Consider the following 27,606-nt stretch of genomic DNA (forward strand, 5'->3'; position numbering starts at 1 on the left):
ACACAATTCAGTGTCGAACCGGTAATCCGCCAGTACGCAGCGTCACTCGGTCCGCTACGCCACGAGTCGTACAAATAATAGATAGAAAGTTCGCCTTAGAAATCTTAGAAAACAGACGAGGAAAGTCTTGAAATTATCAGCTGTAAATTAAACCACATTTTCCCCATAAATTTCCGTACAATTAATGTTTGTTTTTTAACAATAAATTAAAAATAATAACCAAAAAATGTACAATTTTTTCCTGGCGAGTTTTCTGATTTTCACGACGATTATACATAATATACACACTCAACATCAACGTGAGTACTTTTTCAATAATGTTAATATTTTTTATTTATTCATTTTATTCGTTAATTTGCAGTCTTTACTCCAAAGGGATTTTTTTTCAGCCAGACAATAAAAATAATGTTTTTTTTAGAATAAAATAAATAAAAACAGCTTTGTTTTTAACCGCTTATTTTGTATTTTTTCTACCGACCAGTTTCAAAGCAATACAAGCTTCTTTATTAAGATATACTTAACTAATGAACTTTATCCTATTTTATTTTATCAATGTTTACTTAATATTACATATGGAGCTAATAAATAGATAGATTTTTTTTTTAAATAGCTAGAAAAAAAAAATAAGTGTTTAAAAACAACGTTGTTATTTAAATATGTATATTTATTTGTTTTAATATTATGATTTACCACAAAGTTACGGCTTCAAATATAAGTTATTTTTTTTTAGTTTTAATATTTATGTGTAAAACAACAAATAATATAAATTGACTAGGAATATATGTATGTAAATAAATTGATTCGATACTGATCATCAATATGAAAAGGGTAATTTCTTTCTTCTTTTTCTTCTTCTTCAGCCTTATTCTCTCCACTGCTGGATAAAGGCCTCTTCCAAACGTCTCTATTCCTTCCTATCACCCGCTTTCATCATCCACGTTTTACCGGCAATAGAGGCAATGCCGTCGACCCATCTTTTCTGTGGCCTTCCAACACTTCTTTTGTTTGCCCATGGTCTCCACTTTATCATTCTGGGTGTCCACCTGCCATCATTTTGTCTCGCCAAGTGTCCTGCCTACTGCCATTTCCATTTCGCTGCACGATCCATGATATCCACAACTCCGGTTTGGCGCCTTATTTCTTCATTTCTTACTCTGTTTCTTAGGCATACACCGAGCATCTGTCTTCCAATGGATCGTTGCGTTTTTTTAATTTCTGGCTACTTTTTTGTGTAACAGACATGGGTTCTAGTCTGTATGTAGTCACCGGCAATATGCACGATTCATATACTTGTCTTTTCAAGCATAAAGGGACTTCTTTATTTTCAAAAATATGTTTTAGTTTGCCGAAAGCAGCCGAATTTAGCCCAATTCTTCTTGGTAACTCCGCTATCTGGTTATCCTTACCAAGTTTGACTTTGTGTCCTAGATATATGTATTCATCAACCACTTCAATTTTACTGTTGTTAATGAAAATGAAAATGTGAAAATGAAAAGGAAATTAAAGGAGAGGAAAAGAGGAGTGTTTAAGGAAGAGATGATAAATGTTTCTTCAGAAGCTATTTAAATAAAGTTGATGAAGAAAAATCTCAGAGCCCCGATAACAATGGAAAGTTAACCTCTTTCAACTAACTAATAACTCTTTATCTTAAATTGTCTATAAAGTTAACCTTTAACATACTATGTGAAAAAACTCCCTCCAGCCTCTGTGAGATAAACTGAGGTTTCATTAAGTTAATCTCAAGTAACCTGAATTTAGGAGATGACCTCCTAATAATCACTGTATCTTTTCATCTAAACAATTATACGCTAAAACAATACTCACTTATAGATTCAAAAACCACTTTTACTCAAATAAAAGACATATAATCACTAGATCCTCAACACATAGACAACTTAAACAAATACAAACTAATACCACTTTCGGACAAAGAGATTTTGAGTATTATTCAATTAAAATGTATAACCTACTTCCACTATCTATTAAAACAATTAGTAACGAGAAAATGTTTAAAAAGGCTATAAAAAATGGATAGTGGAGATTGAATCAACTGCTCCACAAGTGTATAGCTTTTGTTAGGTTTTTGTTATAAATCAATCAATAATTAATTAATTAAGTTAATAAATCAAGTGTTTTTTTTCCTTACACGGGTGGTAATCTGATATCATTATTTTCGAAGTAAGCCAGGAGAGGACTAAAAGAAATATTGTTTATTTGGTTATTAATTATCGTTTTCTTATTATGAATCGCTTTTTTAATTTCTAAGATTTCTAAGTTGTCTAATTTTAATATTTTATTTTCAACATGAAGTACTTTAAATCCAGTGTCTTTATTGAAGTTATGATTATTTTCTATCAGATGATTTGCGAATTCAGAAAAATTATTATTATTTAAGCATCTTAAGTGTTTTTTTACTCTAATATTAAAGTTTCTTTTAGTTTTTCCAGTGTAGATTGAATTTATTGGGTCCACGTGTAGTATTTAGTGAACATGATAGAAATAAAATAAAAAGGAATCAATTCATTAGTTACGTAAACCTTGACAAAGAAGCTTGTTTGCTTTGAAACCGGTCGGGGAAAAATAAAAATTAGTGGTTAAAAACAAAGTTGTTTTATTTATTTTATCATTATTTTTTAGTTTGTTTTAATAATTTTCGCAATTTCATTAGCAACATAAAATTTTTATCTTTGATTGGTTGTCATAATACCTAGAAGTTGAATAATTTTCTTAATTTTTATGCGTCTCCCACATCTTAATATTATTCTCATCGCTTTGTTTTGTATTATTTGTAGTCTTTTTAGATCCCTTATTACTGAAACGAAAATCTAAGTGCGAAACAATAATACTTTTAAATATCAGCAGAGATTTATTCCTTATCCTTCCTAATAGGAATACCTTTTTTTGCGACATCGTTTCCAGAAATGCTCCTGTTTATAAATTGGTCTCCACGATCCTGTGATTTGACGCCATTGGATTATTTTCGATGGGCCTACGTTGAGTCCATGGTCCATGGAAACAAACCAACAACTCTTTTTAAACAAAAAAAAATTAAAACAAAAAATGTTTTTTTTTTTAAAAACAAAACAAGACCAAACTCATCAATCGCATCGAATCAGTTCAACATAAAATTATAAGAAAAATTGGGTACAAACTAGGAATCACAAGAGATAACTATAGCTATACCGACATGTAACTTTTCCTTAATATATTTAGTCTCTCACAACGTCGATTTAATGCAGATTTAATTTGCATGTTTAAAATAATTCATCGTTATTTGATGTTCCGAATATTCTCTAACAAATATTTCTTAATGTTCCTTCACTCAGAAATAATGAAATTCAGTTCCTCGGTCATCATAAGACTAATTATGGTTTCCATGCGCCTCTACCCATAATTATTAGATATGTAAATGAAAATTGAGAGCTTAATTATTTTAATTGTAAATTGTTTTTTTTTACAAATAAACTGAAAAAATATTCCCAGTAAATTTACTGAATATTTGTAGAATTAACCTGGATTCCATAATGCGTGTGTAATGTATTAACTTGTCTTTGCTTTTCTTTGTTGTTTTACTTCTATTATTTATTGTTGTATTATTACTGTTTTTTTTCGTTAGACGATTTGTTTAAATTGGACATTATTCGTATTTTTTTAGATAAAATAAAATAAACTCATTCTGATAAATATTTGCATAGCGCTTAAAAAAATGACCTATGCCGAAAACATGCCTAGATATCTAATTAAATTCAGCACAAATTGTTTTTTTTAAAATTTTATTTTATTCAGAAAACATGCAGTCATACATAATAAGTATTAAAAACAACAATTTTTTAACATAAAAAGACCAATTAAGTTTTCATAAATTATGCAAAAGATATAAACATTAAATGTGACAAAAAAAAAAAAGAATTTCAAGTGAGAAAAGAATAATTGTTGACATTTGCGTTTTCCATGGAGGTAATAAATAAAAATACCGAATGTACACTCCGAGCCATCCACGCACACACATGAACGCACATATAAAACATACACAAACATATACGTTACATGCGGCACATATACATAGCATAAACCACTCAAGATGCACATTCAGCCACTTTCCCAAATAATCGACCCCATGAAGAAATTTTCTGTACAAATGCAACGTGCAGTTAAAAATGTCTACAATTATACCGAGTCCATTATAATTTCTACAGGTACGTCTAATAAATGAATTCGAGGTATAATTGTTTTTACAAGTTGGTACATAAAAAAGGGAATTTAATCTAGTATGGCGAAGAGGACAACGGAAACCAATATTTTGTAAAAGATACGGCGAATCAACCATATTATTGAAATTTTTTATAAGGAAAAATTAAATCACATGTAAGGCGCCTTTTTTGTAGTGATTCTATGTTAAAATTGATCAAAGATGCGCCGTAATCATTTTCAATGTTGCCAAAACGATATTCCTGGCTCCTTATATATTTTTTTTGAATGTTTAAATTATTGTGATCCCAAAGGAATTTGAACACGGATCCCTCGGTGCGTGAGGCAAGCACCTTGGGTATTACACCATATTACTTGTTTTGAAATTGAAATTGGAAAAAATGCATGTTTATTAGGTAGACAGATGGATATTTACAAATATAACCCAGTTTGACCATACAAAAATAACGTGACATTATTTTTCTCTGGGAAGTATGTTAACAATACACATGTGCTTCTTAAATATTGACTAGTTTCCAAAACACGCCGCATACAGTTAGTAAAATATTTTACGGTTAAATTTTATTGATAAACCGGTTTCGATACAAAATAACGCCCTGGTTGATTTTGGTTAGTCGCTAAATTTAATTACTTTATATCAAGGTAATACGAATTAACTGCATTAATTCTTTTAGACCTGAATTTATTCATGGATGGACATTAAAAAAAACCTTACGTGTTCTTAAAAAACGTTATTTTTAATTTTTCTTTACATATTTTCTTTAAATATTGTAACTAAACCAACTGATCGAAGAAGGAACAATATTTTTTTTGAAATCATATGAATCTCATCACACAAAATAAAGATTTCAGTTCGTTTACTCTACTTAAATTAATAGACTGAAGAATTGAAGAAATATGGATTTCCAAACACAGGCAAAATGGTGAATATTACAATGTGTAACGTGGCCACTTAAACCAGCCAATGACAAATCATAAACCCTGTAGATGCCTAGACCTCCATATTTCCTCCTCTGAAATGTTCTTCATCCTTGTTGTTATTTGTTACTTATTTTTATTTATTTATTAAAGAAATCATAGAGTCTTTATATAAATACAAAGTACAAAAAAACAATTAAAAAAAGTAACACAAATTTTTAATGAACAAACTACTTGTTAATAAACGAATCTCATTGAAAATGTGTTATTATGATACAGTATTAAATTATTTTACCAAATTTATTTAATTACATGAATTATTTGCTTAGAGCCTGGCTCAAATGTAATTTATAATGACGATGGGAATTCGCCCCAAAATAAACAATCCAACAGCTGTCAAAGTAAAAAAAGAAATTTTGTGTGTAATGTAGACTACTGACATAAGCAGAAAAAATAGACACTTACTTAGGGATACCAGTTATTAAAAAAACCGACTGACCTCTCTTTAATTTCGGTAGGTACAGGATTAAATAAATCAACAAATTTGAAATATCAAGGTTTATGTTCCATATCAAATAGAACTTAATATTCTGTTCTTATTGTATTTTATAATATTATGTACCTAGCTGCTTTAAACCTTTAACTGCATTTCTTTAGCTTATTTAAAAATAAAAAAATATTATTACATGGATATATATTTTTTTTTAAAAACCAACTCAACTTCTAAACACAGTTCTATATTTTATCACTTTATATTGTATTTTTTTAAATTTATGTTGTTTATATACTCATATTTTAAATAACTCTCATGTATGTAAAAGCCTTAAGGGCGTAAAAAATTAATAAAATAAAAAATAAATAAAAAAAATAAAAATAAATTTCGTGAATATTTTAATATACACCCGGGCTGAAAGGGAAAATCTTTTCACTGTCATTTGTCAAGTAGACAAGTATCTACGGAATATATCTACCGAGTACATAGGGGAGGGCGGGGCATGATAGGGCCTTTAAGGTAATACGTCAATAAAACGCGTTTCTTTTTTTAAATCCTTTAAAAAAAGTTTTTTTTATAAACTTTGACCTTTAATCTAACAAACGTGTTAAAAAAACTAAAAATAAGCTGAAAAAACTAGTGAAATGAATCAATAAAAAACAGTCGTAATTATCCCGTCTTGCCCCACTGGTGGGGAAAGATGGGGTACCGCCTACTGCAGTTCGCAACTAGGACAGACAAGGATGGTGTCTAGGTTTTTTTTTGTCTACTCCAGCGCATGAACAGTGTGCCCAGCTCTGGCACATTTGACACGCTATCCAGCCTTTATTTGACTCAACGTATGACCCTCTACAAAACAGGCACTCTGTATCATCTTCATAATTTATGGAAGAAGAGTTACGTCTTGATCGTTTCGATGGCTACTTCATTTTCATTAAAAACTGTATGTTTAGGACCCAAAAGAACCTTCACCTTATCTATCCTGTTATTATTTTGCCTGGCTAACATAACTTTTCGCTCCAAAGTAGTTTGATGAATTGAATAAAATCTTGCAGCTAGTTTATATCCTTTTTTCTCTTCTAAAATGTCTTCTTTACCTCGATTCATGCATTCCTTTGACCAACTCCCCCTCTTGGTCTTTCAAACGTAGTTTCGGACCATATTCTGCTTACAAAAAGAAAATAAAAACTGTTACTGCATTGTGTTCAAGCAATGAGGTAAGATGGGGTGCCGATACCCTGTCTTGCCCCTTTTACTGCTTGTTAACAACGCTTATTTTTTACGAAATACAGTTACTCTGGAAATAATTTATGAACTTACTGTAAATAACAATACTTTGAGCTTGTAAAGCGACCATCAGCCAGTTAAAATCACGATATGCTTCTTTTAATGTCACAAGCAGCAAAACTCGATAAAATAACATAAAATTTGCGAAAAACACGTTTCGTATCGCTGCGTATCGGAGCGTGCATACATGTCCGCTGCAATTGCATCATTGGTGGTCTAAGAAGAGCATCAAATGGCGTTATGTGCTCGGAGCTACTTGGCAGATTTCGGCTTTTATCGCAGGGCCCCATCTTGCCCCACTACCCCATTATGCCCCACCTTCACCTCTATATGTTTACTTATTTTAATGACTAATAAACGCAGAAAGTAAAATGTGTGTCCATTACCTTAATACTGGGCACTTAGTATGATTGACACACTACTTAACGTCTCTGTACTTTCTCTAGTGAGAGCAGTATTTGGTTTTGTACTGTTTTTTGCCAAGAAATTATATTACACCAATGAAATGAAATGGAGAAAGTCAGTAAATGACTTTGAAAACTTGAGAATTAAGTAGGTATACAAATAATAAAAAATCAGTTATTCGTTATTTTTTTAATTTTTGCACCACAACAGGCCAGGAGGCCCAATTACAGTGGTGAATCACATCACAGAACACCCAGGCTTGAGAAAAACCACATTTTAATTTTTTGTGTTCTCACCGGGAATCAAACCCGGAACCTTCCGTGCGTGAGTCAAGCGTCTTGACCACTACACCACGGAGGCCGCCTTTTTATGAAGAATCGTTTCGTTGTGGAGCAGACCAGTTATTAAGTTATTTGAATCTCAGCGGAGAGATTATCACACCCTCTGATATATAATAACTCAACTCTACTTTATGGTACAAACGCCTAGTGGCCCTTTATAGGTCCTGTCAGATACACAGATCTGGTGGCTTCCAAAAATAATTCAATGTTTTTAAAAAGCTTTGTACTCATCGATTGTCTTTAATCAATTTAATCTCAGCCAGTAAAGAATTTACAACAACAACAGATAATAACAATACATATAATAACAACAACAGATATAACTAGAATAGGTCTCGCATTTTCTACTTTCATACATCTTCTCATGTACGCGCGCCGATTATTCCGACTTTTAACAAATCCATCTTCAAGTATTTATTGGATTTGGTCATGCCATGTCTTTCTCGGTCTTCCTCTATTTCTGCATCCATCAACATTTGCATTGTAAATATTCTTAGTCGTTCTTTTGCTGTCCATTCACTCTACATGTCAAAACCAGCGAAGAGCTCCTTTCTTGATTTTGTCGATAATGCTAATCTCAGTCTTACATAATGTACGGATCTCAACATTTGTGCATCTATCGTACATAGTTTTACCACAAATTATATAAGCCAGAGAGATCGCATTTTGACAGCATTTAGCCTACTTTCATCATTGTTTTTCCAAGTCTATACTTCGCTCCCATACATCAGGATCCGGACCAGGACTCCATTGTGAACTGATAATTTTGCCTCTTGCGACAAACATTTATTTGCCAAGGTTGATTTAAGTGCACCGTTCACTCTGTTCCCGGCACTCACCCTCCTTTGAATATCTTTCTTAGTCATTCCATCCCTAGTAAATATACTTCCCTGATTCACAAATTGCTCTTCTTGTTTTAGTATAACTCCATTCACAGTGATTTCACATTTAGCCATACTTTCATTTCTTTCAAAAACCATCACATTCGATTTATCGACATTCATCAGCAAATCGCTACCCTTGCATACATCGTAGACCTTTGTTACCAAAAATTGCAGTTCCTCTTTGTTGTTAGAAAAAAGCACGGCATCATCAGCATACAAAAGACGATTGACATATAAATCACCCATTTTTGCTCCCATTCTTAATTCTTTCAGCTCTTTCGTGCAGTTATCGATATACACGTTCAACAGCCATGGTGACATCACACATCCCTGCTTGACTCCTTTATGAATGTCAAACCACAATGTGTATGATCCATTTATCCAAACACATTCTGTGCTGTCTTTATACAGAGAAGCAGTAGCTCTTGTCCGATTTCCGCTCACTCCATACTCCGATAACACTTTTCATATTTTTTCTCTATCAAACGCCTTTTAAAGATTAACAAATGCACAGAAAAGCTTTTGGTTTTTAGCAAGAAATCTTTCTGTCATGTTTCGTAAACAATTAATGCATTGATTTATTTAAACACTTTATAAACACGTACAGTTTACATACATTTACATAAGGGCGGGCATATTGCCTTAAAACAACTTCTTCCTACCTACCCAAACCGTTCAATTTGAGAAAATCAGTGGGATATAAAAATATTGTTGGTTTATTATTATACTTTCAATATGAAACAAAATATTGATAAACATAGACATTTTTTAAGAAATAAAAATGGACTAAATATCTATCTACACTATACTATAAAGCAGAACTCCAATTATCCAAACTCAGACCATCCGAGTAGCTGATTAACCGAATCGCTTTCAAAATTTCAGAAAAAAAAATAAGACAGACACGTAATGCGATTCGCAAAATAATGATTCTGTCTACGCGCGCTATTATCCTTCCCTCCGTATTTTCCTCTCTTTCTCCACTGTTCTTTTTGATTAGTCAGTCAGTGTGTCGTTTGATGTCGGATGATGACAGTCAAACAGCGTACTTTGACCGAGATGTTCAGCAAGCAATGACTTTCATTTACAGTACGGTACGTACATACTGTATTAATGTACAGCACTTAACATGTAAAAGTGTTGCCTTTTCATTTAATTATTTAAAAGGTCCTTTTCCGGAAAAAACACAATTATTCGTATTTTTTACTATCCGAATGGGGTCAGGCCCCAATTTATTTGGATAATTCGAGTTCAGCTGTACTTATTTGTATGAATAAATAAGCTAGAATAATCATCTAGTTTCTTGGCTTACTGCTGGCTCTGGGCGCGTTTTTTTTATATTTATTTTTATTTAATAAGGTAAAGATGAACAGAAAAATATAAAAGGAAAATAATGAAACCCACCAAACCGCGAAACTGGCTTGTCAGGAGGTTTTTTATTTATCCCTTACAAAAAAAAAACGTTAGAGAAATTATATAATTTTAAAAAGTAATATAAACATTATTAAAAACTAAAAGTATACGTATTTTTACACATAATCTAAATACAAAAAAAAAACAAATGGTTGTTAACATAAAATATTAATTAATATAAAGCCTTGTTACATATATTAATATGTTTATTTATATTTGGAGAAAAACACGAATGGTGGTAATGATTTATAAGAAATAAAAAATATTATTTGTTTGTTTTCCGGTAAATAAAGTTACTGAAAAACATTATTAAAAATAGTAAAATATAACGGAAAGCTGCGCATAATCGCTTATATACACGTTTCGCCTTTGCTATGGAATCATGTCACATCTACAACTAAATATGTTTCTACTATAAATTGGTTGAAATCAAGTCTGAAAAAACACATTTCTCTCACCAAGTTTTTCTTATTTTCCTCTCCCTTTATTCTTCTTTTCCCCATTAAGACTATTATCGACATCAATTTATTTTTGTACACAAATTGCTAGTTCTGTTTTAGTATATATTTTGATTTTATCTTATATGTTTTGAAACTAACAAATAAATCAGTAACACCTTTTATGTCATTGATTCGAACTAAAAAGTTGCCATTTGACAATAAATTTTCCAAGGTAAGAATACAAATACATAAAAATCAAGTAACTAAAAATAATTTTCTTACATTAATTTGATCATTTCATTTGTTGATATTTGGGAAGCAAAAGAGCGAAATTGAATAGTTGTTAGGCTTCCGAATTTATTTACCAACTAGATGCCGCCTGAAAACGCGTATAATTTTTATCTTTGTCCTTAGATATTATATTATAAATAGCCGTAATTTTGTTTATTGTAAAGCTTGCTCAAAAAGTTCTTAACAAGTTTAAACAAATACGACTATTTTTATGCGACTTTTTAAATCAAATTATAAAAAAACTATTGTGTTTTTAAGGATAATTAATGTAACAATGTATTTAAACGCTTTTTAAACTTTCTAAAGAAAATGTAAGTGACAACGATTTGCTTATTCAGCGCACAAAACAGTTAATTTGTAAGCAGTATGTTTTCTGTTTACAAACTATTTGAAAATTAATAAAAATTATATTGCCTGATTACTTTTACTGAAAGCTAAAAACATTTGCTTATTTTAAAAGAAAATTTCATGTTTGTAAAACTTAAACATAAATTTATTTAAATCGAGGCGATCTCAATATTATTGATTGTGTATGCAGATAATTGGTAGAATTCCATATTAAAATTTGGTAAGGTATCTAAAATAAAACACTTTCAACGGTCAACCATGTCGAAAATCAAACTCGAGACGCCTTGCTCCACGACACCACTGCGAAGCCGACAAATATTTTTAGGTTTAGCAAAAACCCATTTGACGACTTTTAAAAAAAAGTTTTTTATAAGTGGTTTTTATTCCAACGAAAATTCAATGAATCAAAATATGAGACAGAGAGCATGGTAAAGGAATTTACTTTACATTTATATTCCATAGTACCTACACGCTACTAAATGCACTGATTAAGGTCAATGTCCTGAAAGTAGAACTCTATAAAGTCAGCTTACCGTTGCCCCTGTCTTGATTGTGTTATGAGATTACACCGACTTGTGACTTGTGCATTGTTGACCGTCAGCAAAAATAACATCACTCAAACCATAAGACAGCAGTTTGTTAATATGAAATTAATGTAGATAGATGTTTATGTAACTTCTACTATAGTAGGGCCAATTTAATAGGTCACATTTGACATTTGTCGGTTTTAGTTTCATGCTTAAAAACATCGATTAAAGTTAATGAATCGATTCGGACTTCAAACATAACATATGTAATTGAATTAAGTTACTACGAAAAAGTACTTATAGGTACTGTAATTTTATTTTTAAAACCATAAGTCAAATCCCTGTCCCATTATTACTTTCTATCGTAAATTTAAGGAACAAAATAAGACAAGTACATAATGTAACAAAATTATCAACATTCGATTTTTCTGGGTAACATCCCTAGTGTTTAAAGAGAAATAGGGTTCACTGATGCAACATTGTAACGACGTTTAGAACAGAAAAAGTTTATTATGTTTAGAATGGTTTATTAGTGAAAGTTAATCGTAAAATTACCTTATTTTGTCGTTATTACAATAAATATGTAATCGCAATTGGAAAAAATTAAGCAATTGTGCAGTCTAAATTCGAAAAAATAAATAATATTTTATTACCGTCCTTACAAGGTTATGTTGTTGAATTTTGATGAAGTGTCAAATGTGACCTATTAAATTGGCCCTACTATAGTTCGTCATTTCCATTGTAGGAATGGACGAGGACGATACACACACGTCGTCCATCTTGACATTTTTAAATCACAAATTACTAGCAACACTCACATAAACACATACATATGTATTAAAATATAACCGTGCCAGTAAAAAAATTAAATAAAAATAAAATATAGTACATATAAAAAAATGTAATGTAATAAAAATTAATGTAAAACGAACTCCCGCTCTAAACACGTGTTACTCTATTAAAGAGGTAGAAACGTTATAATTAATTATGTATGTGCAAACACTTGTAATTTTATATTTATTTTGCAAACATTTTTTTTCGAAATAAGAAGGAATTAAAAAAATAATTAAAAAATACAAATTTTGAGAAAGAACCTTACAAACACGAACAAAATAAAAGTTTAATTGCTATTTCTGTTTCTATTTAAACTTTATAAAAAAATAATTTGAATCTGTTAAATGGGCAAAAAAATATATGATGAGAATATGAAAAAACAAGTATATGTATGTGTGCGTATGTACGTACGCATGTATGTGTGTACATGTATGGAAATGTATATATAATATCTACATGTAGGTGTATATTTGTAACATCAAATAACATTTGTATCCCTATTTTTATTTATTTGAAATTATAGGACTTCAAATCCACTCAATAACTTTTACAGTGTGAGCCAATCTCCAAGCATTTTTTATTTATTTTTATTCAGATAACAAATATAAGTATACAATATTACAACTAAATACAGTTTTTATATTGATAGAATAAATATATATACATTAATGTTTCCCATTACGTGAAAGAAAAAAAACAATTCTTGTGTACATATTGGGGAGTGGCGTCTTAAAAAACTTGTTTAAAATTAATATTTTTAGGATAACATATACATTACAAAAAAAAATGTATTTTTAATCAGTGCTACACAAAAAAGAATTATAAATATAACTTTTCATTTCTTTTTTAAATATGTTGTATTCCTGACTGACACTTTTAATTTTCTTTGTTCATTTCATTAAAGAAAAATATTCCTCTGTAAGTATAATGATGTCCTGCCGTTGTTTTTAATTTAGGAATTAAGATGTTACCACTTTGCTAGTTTCTCTTTTGTGAAGTTACAGTTTTAAGATAAAATAAATCTATTTAAAATAGTATTAAATAAATATATTTAATATAAGATTAAATAAATATATTTAATATAAGATTAAATAAATATATTTAATATAGGCGGCCTTCGTGGTGTAGTGGTCAAGACGTTTGACTTAAACACGAAAGGTTCCGGGTTCAATTCCCGGTGAGAACACACAAAAAAAAAGTGATTTTTCTCAAGCCTGGGTGTAATTCACCACTGTAATTGGGCCTCCTGGCTTGTTGGGGGGGGAAAAAAAAAAATAAAATAAAAAATATATAAATATAAAAAGAAAAAAAATATATGAAAGTAAATAGTAATTACTAAAAAATATGTATCATTTTTTGTAAAAATATTTTAAAATGAAATAAAATAAAACTGAATTTCAGTTTAATATTTTGTGTGTTTTATTTTTAGCTTATTACGTCACGAAATGCTACAGAGATGATCCTGATGTCAACGACTGCCTTATGAACAGCTTCAACAAGTTGACAGAACACTTCAGAGATGGAATTCCTGAATTAGGTGTAACTGACGTAAGCATTTATTTGTTTATTTATATATTAATTTTATTTACAATATTTTTTTGTGAAAGAACACTGGGGTGGCGATTATAATTTTGCGTGAGTATTATTTGACTGATTAGTTGATCCGTGTTAATATTTGCGGGGTGAGAAAAGGGGCGTGTGCGCAATGATGACCGATGCGGAAAAAACAGTATGCGGCCAAACAAACTATAGCAGACAAAAATCCTACCTTTAGGAAGACAGGAAAGGGAATCAAGGACATGAATCCGGATGCTATCTCCAAGTCCTGGCTTCTGGGTAGTTTTTTTTTCCTTTTTTGGTGAACACGGCACTTTCACTATAGTTATTTGCGAAATATAAAGATGAATGTGGCGGAGCGGCGGTCAGATGATGTAAAAATGTTCAGATGCGGGCAGATAAAATTATGAACATGCGGTAGTTGACAGAAATTATCAAGAAGAAAAAATGTGATTGTTGATGTTGGTTGCTATGGATATGGAAAATTGTTCGCATATCAACCGTAGCTACCCATAGCCATAGAAACGAGGAGAATAAACAAACATTAAAAGTTGGGAGATTACAGGATGGGTAGGATGGTGGACTTTCATTCACTTGCGGTCCATCCAGTCACAAGCCACTCAATTCCACCAACCACTCGCGCAACCAAACATTATTTATTTTTTTGATAAAATTTCATGGTTAATTTTTACTTTGTTTAATTAAACTAATGAGCACATTTGCCCAAGTACGCGATTCAAGACTTGTAAATGGTTTTTTTAAAGGTTTTTGGGAAATAAGAAGATCAGGTAAATATTTTTATTGAGGACAGACAATATAAATATAATTATAACTAGTTTGCAAAACAGTTCCTATTTATGGTAGGAAAGTTTGTTTTTGGATCAAAATTGTGATTCTTCTTTTCTTGTTCCACATCTGTTCCTAAATGGAGCATGTGGACATCACCAGACGTTTTCAAGAGACTATATCGCTGGCCAGCGCTTTCGCCTCCTCCCACGTCCATCTCTCGTCCCTTATTTCTGCCGAATAAAGCCAAAAGATCATCGTCGATGGTCTTCCAGGACAGCGGGAGCCCGCAGGTGTAAAGAAGAGACAGCTTGAGTTTAGGTTCTCCTGAGGCATGCTTAGCACGTGTCCAACTCAGATCCACCGCGGCTCCCTTAAGACAATAGTCGTTACCTATACTGCTATTTTAAGCAAGAAGGCGGTGGCAAACATTATCATAGTTTTGCACAAGAGGTTTTACGTATTAAATACGGTTTTTCTTTACGTTTCATATGTACTCATTAAAGTAAGTTGTTTACGAAGATTACAAAATTATCAATTAGACAGAATAAAAAAAAAAAACGTATTTTTTGTTAAATACTGCTTTTTTCCTTGAAAGGGCATTATAGTAGCTCTATAATTTATAACGCCTGCATAACACCTATTCTCCTTTACGGATGCGGACAATGCTGGGAGATATTGCATAGATTTATCTACTATTAAGCGTATTGTTCAGATGTTTATTAAAATTAATTTATGTTTTTTTATTTATTTATATATACGCCTAGTGGGCATTTTTAAGGACATATTAATACATAGAAAATTATTATGTCGATGTAATATCATTTAATTTTTATATTTCCTATTTTTTAATAATGTACATGCTTCCACTTTCCATTATGTTGTATCCCAACTCAACACAGAGCCTTTGGTTTCATAAAGTTTGGGATACATTATTATTAATTTTTTGTTATATGTTTGTATTTGTATAAATAAAATAAATAAAAAAAGAAATGAATAAATCGTGGCAGCTCACTAAGGCCTAAAACAGCAGAATCCTGAGTTTTGAGAATGGATGTCTCAGAAGAATATTGGGCGTGCGGTGGTTTGACTTTGTAAAGAATTGAGTAATAAGAGAACGGACGCACCAAACTCTGGTGACAACTATCACAAAACGGAGGCGATACGGTTGGCTTGGCCATGTCTTGCAAATTAATGCTGAGAGCCTTAACCATGCGTGCCTACTTTACAAGGCATCAGGTTCTCGACGTTCTGGACGTCTACTGCTGACTGTTCGTCGGCTGTTCATGTCAGCACTGCGGGACGCGAACTTGACTAGGACAGATGCCTGGAGGATCTTCCTGGATAACATATGCTCCAAATAAGGGAGCGGACATGGAATGACGATAATTTCATGAGTATATGGTAAAAACACTGCCAGCCAACACTTAAAAAATTTTAAAAAGAAAAAAAAAGCATTTTAAAAAATCAAATCGTGTCTTCCTATTGATTTTATCTGAATTTAAAAAAAATATATCAAAACACATTTTTTAAAATTCAAATGAAACTTTTGAGTTCTTACGGTTTATTCAAATATTTCAATTTTAGTGGCCATTTACAACGATTTGTAAATAACTCACCATTAGAAAATGAAATTCAAGTTCTGGGAACTAGGCTCAAGGAACTGGGTTGCGGTCCCATGGCCCGTGTCGCGAACTCAATAATTAAAGATACGAAGTTCGCACCCTGCTCTTCAATAACCCAGAAAATGGACCCCAAAATGAAAATATTTGGGTAAATCATAAGAACGGAAATATTTCTTTTTTACAAAAAAAAGTTGTGGTAGAGCGGGGTGTGAACCTTGGAACTTCGACCCGTGAGTCCACAATACTAGCCACAAGACCACCAGCTGATTCTCGCTTTTTTCAATTACATAAAATTAAGGAAAATCACAATTTAAAATCGAAATATTTGTTTGATACCTATATTAAAATTTGAATTAAATGAATGAATTTATTTTAAAGGTGGAACCAATAGTTATTGACGAAATAACGATAGCTCTAGGCAGTGGACCGGATGGATACAGAGCCAGCTTCAGGGACATTCACGCTTATGGAGTCAGCAATCTCACAGTTACCAACGTCAGGTATAGCAAATTATTTCAACTTTCAACAGACCTCCTGATTCTTGCCGTCCAGTCTTAGCTAAAATCACCAGTATTTATGTGGTTAGACGTGCTAAGACCCCTTGTGGTGGTATTAACTAAAGGACTTATGATGTACAATACTCATAACATAAGATTTGGTAATGATAAATGTTGACTTTTACAAAGATTCTTTTTCCTTTCATAGTTTAAACGAAACAAACCTTACAAATATTAATTCCTAAATTAAAAACAACTACTGCACAACATCAATGTACTTACAGAGGAATATTTTTCTTTAATGAAATAAACAAAGATAATAAAAAGTACAGTCACGAATACAAAATATATAAGAAAGAAGTAAAAAAATTACATCTATAATTCTTCTTTATGTAACACTGATTAAAAACATCGTTTATATCTTTTTTGTAATTTATATATGTTATCCTAAAAATACTATTAATTAAAATTAAATAAACTATTGTAAGACGTCACTCCCCATTATGGACACACGAATTGTTTATTTTTTTACGAAAGGGGAAACGTTAATGTAAATTTATGTATTTGATTAATGTCAAAAAATTGTATTTAGTTGTAATATTGTATTTTTATTTGTTATTAATAAAAAAAAATTACAACAGGGATGGAGAATACCTTAAAAAAGGGAATATGTGTTCAAACATAGGCAAAATGATAAATGTTACACAGTGTGTAAAGTGGCCACTTAAACCAGCCAATGACAGGTCATAAGCCCTGTAAATGCCTAGACTTCATTATTACCTTTTCTAAGGTATTCTCCATCCCTGTTGTAATTTGGTAATCTTAATGATTTTTAAGGGGGTGAAATCCAGTCTTTTGTCTACAAACATTTGGACAAACTCAAATATTGTAATGAAACAAACATAGGTTTAATGTTTCCAAGTGTTCGGTCACGTTTTTTACTAAGACCAAAAACTCAATTTTTTTGCTACAAAATGAATGACCGGAATCTGATACGAACATCAAATGTTAAAGATCTGGGCCATAGATACAAATCTCACAAGAGCACCAAATATTTGTTGTTTCATGATCACATAAGGGCAATCAGTGGTAAACCATTGAAGATGTTAGAATTAGCTCTGCGTTCTGCCAGGGTTTCCAAAAATACCCGCGTACTGAGAACTCTTTACAACTCCTTGGTGCGAAGTAGACACGAGTGTGGTTCGTTGATTTGGAGAGCACATAAACTGAAGTACTCTTTTATATTAGAAAAAACCCAAAATAAGTTTTTTAGGTATCTGTAGAGATATCTCGCATGTAGATGCGAGAGTGCAAATCCTTGGCTCTACTCGACCGAGTTTCTCCGGGGTATGTGTATTTGACTACACATTTTTATCGATTGTTGTGCAGTACAGTCGATAATCCTAAGATTATGATAAGCATTGGTTTGTATGTATCTGAAGACAGCGTCAGCATATATTGTTTCATATTGCGATAAACAGGACTAACCTGTGGATTGTTACGCCTGTTGGAAGAGCTACCGCTATGCTGAACAACATCGCTCTAGATGTTGATAAGTTGCATGTATCCGAAAGAGTTTTCCGGAGTAGGATTCTCCTACTACTTTGACAACAGTCTCTTTATGTAGTTTTTTCTTTTTATAATATGTTCATCTTGAATTTAAGTTTGTAACATTTACGTTATATTTTTAGAAATTAATTAAGTTGAATTGAATTAAAATTGAATTCAATTTAACTTTCCTAACTAAACGTAGAAGTATTTTATAAATAGTCGATACAAGAAATATCCTGGAGAACATAGCAATATATTGTCCCATTCTCAGTGAACGATGAAACTTGCCAATTACCTTAGCGTATTCCTCTTTACAAAAAAGTACACTATATTTTACGTACTTACGTCTTTAACATAGTCGCGATTTTTTAGTACTAAAATCAGCTTGCAGATTTAGAATATTATTTGAAGATTCTCTATTTGGAAACTAGTATTTCGAACATAATTTCCGAAGAACCATTTTTCTTTGAAAGGATACCGTCGACACATTATGTACCACATAGGACATGTGGCGATTGAAGTGGCTGTTTTTGGCATTATTCATTTTTAAATGAATCGGCCAGTACTTGGTGTTGACAGTTACTGCTGAATGTCTGTGGTATTTGTTAATAAACTTTTGTACTAGTATTGTATTAAAATAGTGTGGAATAAAGCTACGTTTAAACTGTAGTTAATAATATTTGTTGTTTGAGTCGATTTTCACAGAACCACAAAATAAATTGTCATTTATAATTATATTACTTACATATTATGTACTTATATGTAGGTACAAAATGATGAATATTTTTTGTAGATTACCTATAAAATAAATTACGGCTCGCCACCGTCTTGCATTGCTCTTCTTTACTTTTTATGTAAAATATTTATTTTACAAATATTGTTTTTATTTTTGTGAAAAACTTTAACTGGATATATGTTTAATTTTACATTTTTACTTATTTATATCATTTCTGAACCAACTCCTTGGCTTTATTAATCACCTTAAAACTGATCGTGTATCCAATTTTTTTAGGACAGACCTGGATTCCTACCAGTTCCAGGTGACTATGGTTATCCCAAAAATGAAAGCCACCGCTCACTACAGATCCTCAGGAGTTCTGATTCTTCTAAAGGCATCAGGAGCCGGAGATTATTGGGGAGAGTATGGTAAAAATAATTTCTTTATTGTGTGTTATTTCATATTTAGTCCAAATGTTACGTTTTCATCAAAATCTGTGAAACGAGTTGTTCTGTTTATTTGTTTGATTCATATTTTTAAACTTCACCTTTTTTTGGTGCATTTGCCCGTGGCTCAATTTCATATTATCAGCCATTCGACGGCATTAACCGGTTAAGTTCCATTTTTGATTTTTACATTTATTTTTTAATTGTTGTCAATTTCTTTTGATTGTGTTCTACAATTTTTAGGTTTAATTTTTGTTCAACAATGTTTTGAGTATGTCCAAATGCTTGCAGACTGGCTAGATTTTTTCCCTAGAGAGTTGTTGAAAAGAATTGTGAGAAGGGAATATGGAAGTCTAGGCATTTTCAGGGCTTATGACCTGTCATTGGCTGGTTTAAGTGGCCACTTTACCCACTGTGTAACATTCTGCCTATGTCACATTTCCTCAACTCTTCACCAAATGCATTTTTGCCGGATATATTTTTCAAATAAAATAAAATAAAATAAGCGCGTTTACGCGCTCTCGTTTCAAAAATGGAGGTTAAAGACGCGTGCCTTTGTACGACCTTTACGCGTTGAGGTCAAGTATTCCGAACGATTTTAGATATCGTTCACTCAAAGACATCTCGCTGCTATTCAAAAGGGCCATGAATCCAAAATACCGAAATTTTGTTTTATTGCAAAAATTTGATTTAAATTGGTCTTTTTTATCAATAGGATAAAAAACTCCAAAGGATTTTGCATTATAAATGGACCAAATCGCATAACAGACGCTTTAGTGGCTAACTTTACAGCTTTATGAGTGATAGTTAGCACAAAACTCCATACTTAGATAGATACAGCTTTCAAAACGCATATAAAGATATTACAAACAATAATAATATAATGTTTTGAAAACTAGATTTAAAAAAAGAACAAAAACTCATGTTAAACACTTTGATCAGCTCTACTGAAAAAAAGTCCAATGTCGATTCGTGGCCTTTTTGAATTTGAGCAAAAATCTGTTAGAAGCTCGATGAAACACTAGGACACGAGTAATTGATAAAACTATCGGAAGGACTACCGTTCAAATTAGAGTTTCTCGAAATTAAATTTCGCGGCCGGCTCGGAACTGCCATAGCAATACCTAGCGGCGCAAAAAAGGCTAAATACTGCTTAAAACGTACTGAAGAAATTCTGCATTTACAAATAAAACCATTTTCTAAAAAACGGATAAAAAAACAATACCAGTTAAAAGGATTTAAAATATTTTTTTATTATTTAAACGATTTTCTCAAAGGCATAATTTAACACAGAATTTAACCACCATATTTGGATGATTTTAAATAATATTTTTGTTTTTTTTTAAAACTAAAATTGAAGTTTTAATTAATTATCTTTATACCGTTTGAACAAATTATACATCACTTTTATATGGGTGCCAATAAACCTAAGTTTAGTAATCATTTAAAGGAACGAAATTTGGAGATCAAAGATCACTGCAAAATTGATTCTAAAAGTAAATATATCGTACTTAATAAAACTACAGCTTTAAACCAATCAAGATTAAATTTATAACTGAATTAACGAATGACAAAAGGTACTCACGTGTATTATTGAAATAACAGAGATAAAAAAATCATGGAAGTTTTCAAAAACTTTTTAACTCTTTTTGATGCATCTATAGAACTGGCATTTAAAATAAGGAAAAAACATTCGTAAGCTATTAAAAAAAACTTTAAAATATTTGGCAGACATGATTCCCTTTTAACAATTAATTTCTAAATTAACAGATTGATGAAATATATTTAATTTAAAGAATATTGCAATTTTACTAGGTCAACATCAATATTAATTTTATTCTGCACATTCTCATTAAATAGTTTCCTCAAAAAAAAATAATAACCAAAGGAAATACTTAATGAGACTACCTAACCCCTACAACTGAACTGTATGGAAAAACACACCAGTTTGATTGAGACTTTAAAAATTGTACACAAAATTGCACTGGAAAACATACAAGACGATGTAATAACATTAAAATTAAAATTAAGAAATAATGATGACATACACAAATATAATATCAGGCGACAACAACAATACCACATTAAAAAAGTGAAGACGAGCGTAGGACAGTCAAAAATACTATTCAATGGACTTAAACACAATAATGACTTGACTTGAAAAATTATTTTAAAAAATGTATAATAAACCTAAAAATCACATGATTATTACACTTATCAGACGAGAAATAACATAATAAGATCTGATAATATTTTTATATTACCTTAACGAGTTTAAAAAAAAAAAAAATATTAAAAAATGGATTCCAAATATGACAAGAGTACCCTTTAACACTAAACCGTAAAATCGATAATAGCGATTTTGTATAACACAAAATGATTTAAGGGTATTTTTAACGTTTAATATGTAGATAAATCATAATATAGTAAAATGTCACAAAATTATCATCACAAATCACTCCAAAACAATAATAAAATGTTAAAGCAGGCTCTCACAAATATAGACAAAATTGTTCGCAGGGGAGCCTGTTTTACTAATTTATTGGACACTGCACAATTGTTTGGAATATCACTGCATATTTAAATATAATTAAAATAAAATTAATATTAAACAATTTTGTTTTTAATCAATTATTTTATATTTTTTCTATCGACCGGTTTCAAAGCTACACGAGCTTCTTTATCAAGGTAAAATTAACAAAATAATTATATTCTTTTTTTTAACGGTGATTACTTAATATTACTACGTCGTCACTAGTTCTTCCAATTCAACCAATGATGAGGTTGTAATAGATTTCCGGTTTTTGGTTAGTCAACTGACGAATCAGCTGAACTTATAAAAAAGAAGGGAAAGAGAACGTGAGACGTCACACGAGAAGTAATTTCAAAAATACAAAACCTCAAAAAATCATGGCGCTGATAGTAATGTACATATTTATTTTAAATTTAGGATTAGTTTAATGGTCTTTGAACAAATATTAAAAAAAACCACTGAATTTCTTTATTATTATTGGGTTGTAAAATTCGCTTTAACTACTTTAAATTACACCATCTATGAATACCAATGAAAACTTTTTAAGGTTGTGTTCTTGAATATTTCTGATCATTTAAGACCCCAACCATTCAAATTGTACTATTATTGATGCAAAACTAAATTAATTTACCTTTAGAAATATATTGCAGCTGAGAAAGTAACATTTTTAAAAAGGGAATAAGGAAAATTAAGCATTTACAGGATTATAACCTGTCATTGGCTAGTTTAATTGTCCATTTTACACACTGCGAAACAATTATAATTATGTCTATGTTTAAACATTCACATTTCCTCAACTCTTCCGGCTGTTGACCTTTGTGAAGAAAAAGAGCTGAAACCTTTTTTAATGAGGGTGAGATTTGTCTGGCTGAATTATATCACCTGTTAGGCAACGCCTGAAATTTTTATTCAATTTATTTACATTTATTTATACCAGTTAATTTGGTAGATAATGTTTTAAGTAGGCCTAAATGTTTGTAGACGATTTTTTTCGTTGGATTGGATTGGATTGGATTGGTTGGATTTTACCGCTAGAGACATACACATTTTTTTATTTGATTATTATTTTTTTGTGTTATATATGAATAAATACACAAAAAAAAAACAAAAAATATATATAAACAATTATGTACATGATGGTATAAAAAGTAAACAGAAATCTCCATTCAAGAAGTTACTGAGGTATTTGGGAAAAAAAATTGAAAAAGAATTGTGAGATTTCTAATTATGCTTCACTAACTCAATGGAGAATGCTTGAGAAAGTTGGCGATGTCAAGTAGTATAATTGAAATATGTTTTTGCAAGATTTAGGGACAGTTTTGAATTACGCTATTATTTAGGCATCAATAACTAATTTTCCGTTGTTGGTGGAGATTTCTAAGTTTGCTTCTAATATCCTTACATATAACTCTTTTTTTTACATAAAATGCATACAAAATAAAAAAATATATTTTACATTTTCCACGGTGCATTGTGTAAATTATTAATTAATTACATTACTATATATTACATATCAGAATGCAGAACATCTTCAATATTTTATTGTCGAAATTTTCGAACGGTAGCTCAATGCGACTCACCTATTTTTAGATTACAGAATACCGGGAATGAATATGCATCATATTTTGATATATTTAGTTTATCTCTGCCTAACTTAAAAAATAAAGTGACCAACAAATTTTTATCAAAATGAGCGAATCAACTTCAGGAGATTTGATTGATTAATGTATTTTGTTTTTGTATAATTTCTTTTAAATATGTATGTATTTCAAATAATTTGTAATATGTATAGTACGAGTATATTAATATGTAATACTCGATTTTATTATATTTTTATTTTTAAGCGCTCTTAATAGCACAGATATGTAAATGGCAGAAATGCCGTAAATAAAATGTTCAGCAATAAAATTAAGTTGTTAATGATAAAAAAAATATTTTAATAATATACTAATATACAAAGGAATTGGCAATATTTCTGTACATACTGTTTGTTTACCCAATAAAATAAATAAATATTACAACAGAGATGAAGATATTTTTTTAGAAGGGAATATGGAAATCAAGACATTTACAGGGCGTATGACCTCTCGTTGGCTGGTTTGAATCTTCACTGTACTCACTGTGTAACATTCATCATTCTCGATTATGTTTGAACGTCCACACATCCTAAATTTTTATTTGAATTCCTAACTTTGTCTGAGTGTTAATTATTTATCGTATTGGTGTTAACTAATTAAACCATAAGCGAATTGATTATTTGGTTTAGTTAGAATATACATTTTTTGTTTGAATTTACATTTTTTAAACCTACATATTTGTTTTCGTTTTATTTTCAGAGGGTGTTAAGGCTAAGATATACTTCAGAGCACATCCATACGAAGTAGACGATAGAACCCACTTGGCTTTGGAGCAGCTGAAGATGGACTTCAGCGTAAAGGACATGAAAATGGGGGTTGAAAATGTTCACAATGAGAACTCCATTTTACGTAAGTTTTTTTGTTACGCCCAGAGGGGCTTTACATGTCAGGTACAAAATTGCGATCCAAGCGTTTCATGGTCAATATGAAGGTCCAGTTAATATGTCTTAATTAAAAAAATGAGGAAGTTAAGCCCTAGGGGAATTTTTATATTAAAAATGTATTTTTACTCACGGTAAAAATTAGAGCATTTGATTGTACGGCGAAGTTTCTTGAAAATGTGCGCGAAAAACAATAAATATTTTGATAAAAACAAACTACTTTGCATCACGTCCCCAGTTCTTCCGAATTAGCCAATGATAAGCGCGTTCTGATTTCGGGATAGCGGTAATTCAACTGACGAATGAGCAGAACTCATCGAGAAGAAGAGGAATATTACTTGAGACACACGTAGTAAGATAAAAAACACGAAACTTTAATAAAATTATAGCGCCAACAGAACGATACTTTTTGCGATGGGTTATCAGATTTTTCCGACGTTGGTGATCACTACAGCAAAAGCATCTCGGTCCTACGCCACTTCGTGTCCAGGACAACTGTTTGCCTTTTCTGGTGGATTTTTCTGTCGGGGTTGCCCCCAATTGGCTGGTTGGTTCTGGTTTGGAGGCGCCAGAGACTCGCCTATCATTCTCTCGTTATCTGCTTTGATCACACCGTTATGAGTGTGATTCAATTGCCCGGGGTTCACGATGTGGACGCTAACAAGTTGGACCAGTCAATAGTGTTACCGGAGGAATGCAACTGGGCGCTCGCAAAATTTAATAGCATTACACCCTCAAACAAGTGGCTCACTGCGACCCTACTGACGGTTTTAAACTAAATGTGATTTTTAAACACAAATTTTTATGTTTTTCCAGACGCTGCTCTCAATCTTTTTATCAACACAAATGCCCAGGATCTTCTTAAAGAAATGAAGCCAGATTTGAAGAAGAAACTAGTACAAAATATGTCGCAGTTTATCAGCAAACTTATGGAACAAATCCCTTACAATAACTGGATAGAATAAAAATATAAATATAACTTATTACAATTAAGAACATTATTTAATAAAACCATTATTATTTTATACATTTATTATTTATTGATACATTACCATTCGCTACTAAGTATAGATGTTGCTTTAATAATTTTTTTTATGATTTAATTTCTGGAAAAGAAGTGAGAAAAAAATTCTATTGATAGCCTGGTGTAAAAATGTAGGAAATAATTTTGAATTAATAAAAATGAATGTTAACTGAATCCATTCATTTTGAATAAATCATGACTTGTTTCATCGCTTTCGCGACATTTTCGGGACCGGAAACTTTTTTTATTTTTTATTTTATTTTATTTAATGCTCAAAATACACAATTTTATCTTAGAGCGCAATTATAATTTTTTTATGTCTCGACTTAGTAGAAAATGCCGTGCTAAGTCGGGACTCTTCTATCTATAAAACAAAAACACTTATTGGCATATTGAACAATATACAAAGTAATCAAAATAATATACAAAATAATAATAGAAAAATACAAATAATTAAATTTATACATGTCGAAAAATGGAATGCAAAAAAGTTTTAAATGAATACATTGCAATATGTTATTGATATTTAATAGCAATTTTATATTTCAATTCAGTAATTAATTGTAATTAAAAATAAGTACAAAATAATACAATGAAGCAATAAAAGGAACACATCCATATACTCGTATATTGTAGAATATGTAATTTTTAAAACATAATATTAAAGTTAAAATATATATTTACATATAATTATGCATCACTATTAAGTTTCTTCAAAGATGATATACATTTATACGTATATGGATAATACGGAAGAAACTTAAAACCCACTTGTTCTCTAAATCATTTGAATAAATTTTTAGAGGGTGGTGACAAAGTACATTATTTTTTTTTTATTGAAAAGTTAACATTAAATTTATATCTTTATATAATCACTTTGTAAAGCGCCCTTGAGGTATTATATTACGAAAATGGCGCTATATAAGTTATCCATAATAATAATTATTATTATTAAAGCATCAATATTATGTATTTATTCCCGAAGCAATATTATACAGTGGTCTCTACCCCTCGATAAAATCCAATTATGGATCTTCATCTTAAATAGAGACGTTGATTTGGAGAACTTAATATGTTCATCCAAGACGTACCAAAGTATCGTTATTCTGTTCAAAAATCCAAAATTTTACTGCTAAAACAAAACAAAAATCTAGCGAAACAAACCATAAAAAAGTAACAAAAAATCCCTGTTATAAAGTACTTAATAAAAAAAATAATTAAAAAATAATAGAGAAATCACAGAAAGCAGAAAAGGTTTGTAAACAATTCTTAAATAAAAAATAAAAATAACTGAATTTTGTCGGTCGCATTTCGAATTACGTCAATGACAATAAACTAACTAACTAACGATAGAACGCCACACCACTCTGTCCTGGCACACTTCCTTTGCTTCCTTCACATTCATACATCTTCTCATGCACGCACGTCGATTATTCCGACTTTTCACATGACCACTTTCAAGAATTTGTTGTACTTGATCATGCCATGTCTTTCTCGGCCTTCCTCGACTTCTACAACCAGACACATTCGCATCATAAATCTTTTTAGCCGTTCTTTCATCATTCATTCGCTCCACATGACCGAACCATCGCAAAAGACCTTTCTTAATTTTGTCGATAATGCTTAACTCAGCCTTGCATTCTGCTCTAATTTCGACATTAGGGCACCTATCATACATTGTTTTTCCGCACATTCGCCTGAGGGATCGCATTTCAACAGTATTCAGTCTACTTTCGTCCCTTTTTTTCCAACTCCATGCTTCGCTTCCATACATTAGGGTTGGTACCAGAACTCCATTATGAACTGCTAATTTAGCCTCTTATGACAATAAAAGAGTTATATAATTGATCACACGCTTTAGTAATTCATTGTTTATGCGTTCAAGATCACAATCGAAATACTTAAATTACACGATTGTCAATAAAATAACCCGCTGCGTCCGGAAAGCCATATAAATAAAA

General features: G+C 31.0%; 1 protein-coding gene across 1 annotated transcript; it reads left to right on the forward strand.

Annotated features, from left to right (window-relative positions):
* On the forward strand, positions 1-25,644 carry Jhbp2 (Juvenile hormone binding protein 2). Its single transcript, XM_088233633.1, has 6 exons — positions 1-299; positions 13,820-13,938; positions 16,737-16,858; positions 19,419-19,552; positions 24,440-24,589; positions 25,438-25,644. Exons 1-6 carry the CDS (start codon positions 227-229, stop codon positions 25,584-25,586), a joined length of 747 nt encoding a protein of 248 aa, XP_088089759.1. The 5' UTR covers positions 1-226; the 3' UTR covers positions 25,587-25,644.
* Positions 25,645-27,606: the final 1,962 nt, after the last annotated feature.

This window comes from Micrasema longulum, unplaced genomic scaffold, assembly GCF_059751315.1.
Source record: "Micrasema longulum isolate JH-2025_06_02 unplaced genomic scaffold, ASM5975131v1 h1tg001135l, whole genome shotgun sequence".
Lineage (NCBI taxonomy): Eukaryota > Metazoa > Arthropoda > Insecta > Trichoptera > Brachycentridae > Micrasema > Micrasema longulum.